Raw genomic sequence first — 5,376 nt, forward strand, 5'->3', positions numbered from 1 at the left:
CATGTCTAATGGCTAGCAGTGGTGAAAACGGTAGCTACCTGTCTTTGTTTGTGGCGAGGTCACGCTGACGAAGGATGGTGGAATAGCTCACAGCTAGCTATCGCATATCGACAACTGTCCACCCAACGTGTCTATTAAGCGTCTGTGTCTAGATCTCTCAGTGTCTAGTTCTGAGCCAACTTACAGCTAGCAGTTTTCTTTGAAGTTTGCTCTGTTGTTTTTGTCTATCAATTTCCTTAAAGAGACCTGGCCTTAAGGCTAGCACAGGACATTCTCTCTTCTCTTTTTCTTCTTGTTCTTCTTCTATCCTTCTTCTCTTCCTTATTCTCTCTCCTTCTTCGTCTTGATCTCTGGAAGCCACGTCAGCATCGCCGTCGATCTCCCGTCCGTGTCGATGCTGAAGAGACACCTTCTTCTTCTTTTTCTCTTCTCCTTCATCTCCCTCTCCACGATCACCCAGTGACGACTTCTTTTCGTCTTTCTTAGGAGAAATAGAGATATTCATAATCTCCTGAAAGGCTATGGAAGGGGAGAAGGAAGGAACAAAAGCAAAAGACAGTTTTAAACGTCCTTTGGAGAAAGAAGAGAAAACTGAAGCAGAAAGAAAAGAAGTTGCCTTTGTTCTTTGAATACGCCTCCCTTTCAGATCCTCGTCACACTCCCCCACTGTCTTGTGCATACGCTCGTACATCCCGTCGTCTGGTGTATATACACCTCCATCCTGTCGTCTGGTGTATATACACGTACATAGATCTAAAGAGCACGAGGGATAGCTTAGTGTACCCATTCGTGTTGAAGCACCTAAATTCTCTACGACGATCCGTATTGTATGGATGACCGGGCGCATAACTTAGCTACTTTTTAGAGCTTTGAATATACAATGACGAAAAATAGTACGGAGAATATAAATAGTCTAGGAATGCGCACCTAGAGATAGTGAGATAACACACGATTATATCAGGACATGTAGAGAGTAGATAGATGCCTCTCTGTGTGTATACATAGACATAAGTACATACAAACGTGACCACTACGAGCCTGCTGCCGACAAGAAGTACATGTTCAACGTATACACGCGACACACATACACATAGATACCTATGTACATATATATATATATATATATCTATATAGAAATATGTAATGAGTAAAGGAGAGAGGAGAAGGCAGCGTAGGAAAGAAGGGCGTCAGAGGATTCTAGCATTACTATAGCGAGGCAGAATGGGAGAGAATAGACAGCGAGAGAGAAGGAAGGTAAACCGATGGAGAAGTCTCATCTTCAAATTCCAGTATCTCGGCTATAGATAGATAGATAGATGTATACGTATATGCATATATCCTAATAGCCATATATGCCTACATAGGTGCATCTGTAGATATCAATAGATAGACAGGGAGCACGTTAGGAGGTGTAGGCATGTCTATGTGACTGGAGGATAGAGCCATGTTGAAGATGAGCAGGAGAATTTCGAAAGAGAGAGAGAGGAAGAGAGAACGTGAGAGAGATAGAAAGAAGAAACTGAAGACACAAGAATTCAAAGGGAGGGAATGAAGAGAAAAGAAACGAAAGCTTGACTTGCTGTTGAAGTAAGAGAATGGAAAAGAAAGAAGTGAAGAAGATGAGAAAAAGAGAGAGAGATCTTGCACCACCATTGTCCTATATACACTTTTTCTTTCTCTTGTTCTTTTCTTTACACAAGCGGGAAGAAAGATTCTCTCCCGACCATCTTTCTCTTCTTGCCTTCTTTTCTTCTTCTTTCTGACCTTTCGAGAAGATCGTTAAGTTTCCTCCTCCTCCTCCTCCTTGTCCTTGTTCTCCTTGGTGTGGTCTTTCTTCATCTTTTTCTTTCTTTTTCCTTTCTTCGTCTTTCACCTGCTCATGTTTCAAAGATGACAAAGAAAGACACTTTCTTCCTTCTCGATCTCCTTCTTCCTCCCGTTTCCTGCCATTCTCGTGAGGAGAGAAAGACGTGGAAGAAATGGGAGTTTTAGATTCGTTCATCTTGAAGAAGAATTCGAGGAAAGATGAAGAAGAAGACGGAAGCACGAGAAAGAAAAGGACCAGACTGTGGAATTACAGAAGGAAAGGGAGGGAACAAAAGAAAAAGAACTAATGAGAGAGAGAGAAAGATGAAAGGGAAGAAATTTTGGAAGAAAAAGAGAGGCGAAAGATTATCTACCGCTCTTCTGACTCAAGAAAGGAGGGCATCTTTTTCATCGTCTACTTTTCTTCTTTTGTCGCCACTGCTGAAGAGCAAGACAGAGAAACCTCGAAAAGAAAGGAAGAAAGAAAGAAAGAAGAGAGATAGGTGTCACACGTCAAGCATTGAAACTAAGTTCTTCCTATCCGCCAGGAAAGAGAAGGAGAAAAAGGAGAGACGATAAAGAACGATCGATCGTTCGCTCTCTCTCTTCTCTCCATTGAATCGATACTGCCGCTGCTGCTGCTGCTGCTTCTTCTGGCTGCTCTCCTTCGCTTTCATCTTTTCTCTTCACTCTCTCTTCACTCCTTTCTCACTTCGTTCTCATCTCTTCTCTCAAATTTCTCTCTCTTCTTTTCAGTGTTCCTCTTCTTTCACTTGGCACTACCTTCCCACCCGTATTTCTCTTGTTGTGTGCTTACGCGATCTATACACAGCGTCTAGCAAGGTGAGAGGTGTGAAGAAGAAGCTTTAGAGGGAGGTGGGGTATTCTGAGAGGCCTAAGGAATCGACGACATGTAGTAGAATGTGAGCTGCTTTGCGATATTTCTTGTTTTCAAGTCAGAGAGCTCTTCCTTTCAAAGAAAGAAGAAAGAAGGAAGAAAAAGGAGTGGATTCAAAGAAAGAGAGAAAGGAAGGTCTTTCCTCTTTGCGACCGGGGAGGACCAGAGTCTCTCTCGATGTAGTTATCTCCACAGCTTTTATATTTCGTTCTCTATATCTTGATCTACTTATCTAGATATAAATATATCAACCGTAAGAAACACCTCTTTGTCCCAGAGAGAGGAAGAGAGATGTAGGAAGGAAGAGAAGATCATACATCAATGTACAAATGAAGCAAGGGAGCGGCAGAGGAGAGGAAGAAGAAGAGAAGATAGGAGAGAAGAGGAAAGGGAGGTATACGTGAAATAAGAAGAGAAATAGAGAGAGAAGTGTGTATTTGAAGAAAGAGTTTTCCCGTCTGCCTCAGCGTGTCCCATGACCGCCGACAGATCGATAGCTATACACAGACAGTACGACGGTGGGTGTGGCGGTCACGCAGAAAAGTTTCTCCCCTTTCTTTCTTGTGAAAAGTTTCTCCTTTTTTAGATCCTTTCTATTCGATTTATTCTATATCTCCTTTCTTCTTTTGTCGATTTTCTCTCTCCTTCCCATCCAAGCTTTCTCTCATTCCTCCTCTTCCGAGAGGCGGTGCACACGCCCGCCGATAACGACCGTTCAACGGTAGTGATGCCTTTTCATCCTCGTTATTCTTCGCGCCTTTCTTTTTTCTCTTTTTCTCTTTGAAGTAAATCCCCCGTTAGTATTCTCGTCTTCAATTTTGTTCTTTTCTTTCTCTTTCCACTTCGTCTTTCCTTTTTCTTTGAGAGATTCCCCGACAAAATGGAGGGCATGGAAGTCCAGCCGCACATTAGCCTAAGAAAGGTAAGGAAGAAAAGAAGTGGAAGAAAAATAGCTACGGAAACAGTAGAGCAAGAAGAAATGAGAGACAAGAGTCTCTTCTTCTTTTCTGGGGTGTTTGGAGCTGCTTGAAGTCCTCTTTCTTAAGAATGTGAAACACAAGTCACTACTGGTCTACCTACGCTTCATTTTCTTCATCTTCTCTTATGGCTCTTGAAGTCCGCTTTCCTCTTTCTGAGAGCGATCGTTTCTCACTCTCTTTCTCTATAATTGTTCTTAAGTGTTTCTTTTCTCTTCCTCTCTTTGGCTTTCTCTTGAATTATGTCATACCGCACAAAGAAAGGACTTCCACGTCGTTCCTCTTAGCGTCATCTTCTACTGCTGCTTCTCTTCGTGAATCAAAACTATCGTTACACCGAGGAGTTTCTCCGGTCTACATACACCTTTCCCGCTTTTTCCTTTAAGTCTACATTCCTATACGTACATAGACATACGTGCATACATATATACATACATCTACATACATTCTCTTTATCTCTCGTCCTCTCCCTCTCTACGTATATACACCGCGCCCGCATACATCTTCTCCTCTCATCGTTTCTTCTGCATCGGCACCTTTTTGTCTTTCTGCTCTTTCTTTCTTCCTCTATATCCTTACATTTGTCTTTCTCCTCCTCTCTTTCTCCCCTCTCTCTCAATCTCTCTCTATATGTCATCACGTGTGTCTTCTTTTTCTTTCTTTCTTTCTCTTTTCAGGGCCAAGTAGAGCCAGTGTGTATAATTGTGGGAGATCCTGCGAGGACAGAGGCGGTGGCGAATCTGTGTGAGAAGAAGAGAGAGCTCACATTCTGTCGAGAATTTCGTTCTTTCTCTGTTGAATACGACGGCCAGCCTTTAACAGTGATATCTCATGGTATAGGCGCTCCAGGCACAGCGATCTGTTGTGAGGAGTTAATTCACCTCGGAGCGAAAGTCTTGATCAGAGCGGGGACATGTGGGAGTCTACGTCCTGATCTTTTGAAACAAGGAGATCTCTTCGTTCCTTACGCCGCTGCTAATGATTCGGGTTATGTAGCTAATACGATGCCGCCAGGTACACACATAGCCCCGCCGTGGTAATTTCTCCACTTCGCTCTTGTCTCATCTCTCTTGTCTCGTCTCTTCTTCACAAATCTCCAAAACTCCATACATATGTATGTTCATCTAACTATACACATACATAAATGTACACATATCTGTAGAGAGATGTATCGAGGTACACAGGGGTGTATCTAACTTCATGCATGTATGTGTCGTATTTGGAGACTATCTATGTATGTGTTGGTATGTGTGTATTTGGTTAGGCAGGTGTATGTGTGAGTTTGTATGGTTAGGAGGTCTCGACATCTTTTGAATTTTTGCACCTCAACGTTTTGTGTTTTCTTTTCTCCTTTGGACTTCTTCATGGAGGCAGATTTCGTCTCTGCATGCATGTTTAAATCTTCTTACCTACTGATTTCGAAAGAGACTACACCAACTCAATATACGTATAAATGTACATATATATATATATGAATATGTATGTATGAACATGTATGAATATGTATGTATGGATATGTATGTATATATGTGTGTGTATATGTATGTAGTTGTTAAAGGTGTACGTACACCATACACGGCAAATCAGTTTGTGCCTTTTCTGGGTATCCAGTTTCGCAGATCCTAGCTACACTCACATCTCCAAGGTATATATATATATATGTATATATATATATGTATACGTATGTATATGTGT

At 41.9% G+C, this 5,376-nt stretch overlaps 2 protein-coding genes across 2 annotated transcripts in view; one reads left to right on the forward strand and one right to left on the reverse strand.

The window, feature by feature from the left end:
• Positions 1 to 184: 184 nt before the first annotated feature.
• CSUI_007384 (uncharacterized protein) lies at positions 185 to 3,136 on the reverse strand (the record flags this gene model as incomplete). The annotated part of the gene is made up of 2 exons (XM_068067530.1): positions 1,765 to 3,136; positions 185 to 519 (listed from the first exon to the last, which is right to left on the reverse strand). Coding segments are annotated over exons 1-2 (573 nt in total), but the record flags the coding sequence as incomplete, so codon positions are not given.
• CSUI_007385 (purine nucleoside phosphorylase) overlaps positions 2,321 to 5,376 on the forward strand; it is a 5,102-nt gene continuing 2,046 nt past the window's right edge. The window contains exons 1-2 of the mRNA XM_068067531.1: positions 2,321 to 3,626; positions 4,359 to 4,695. Coding sequence (XP_067920490.1) covers positions 3,585 to 3,626; positions 4,359 to 4,695 — 379 coding nt within the window. The 5' untranslated portion in view covers positions 2,321 to 3,584. The remainder of the gene's footprint in view (positions 3,627 to 4,358; positions 4,696 to 5,376) is intronic.

This window comes from Cystoisospora suis (genome assembly GCF_002600585.1).
Source record: "Cystoisospora suis strain Wien I chromosome Unknown contig_3898, whole genome shotgun sequence".
NCBI lineage: Eukaryota > Apicomplexa > Conoidasida > Eucoccidiorida > Sarcocystidae > Cystoisospora > Cystoisospora suis.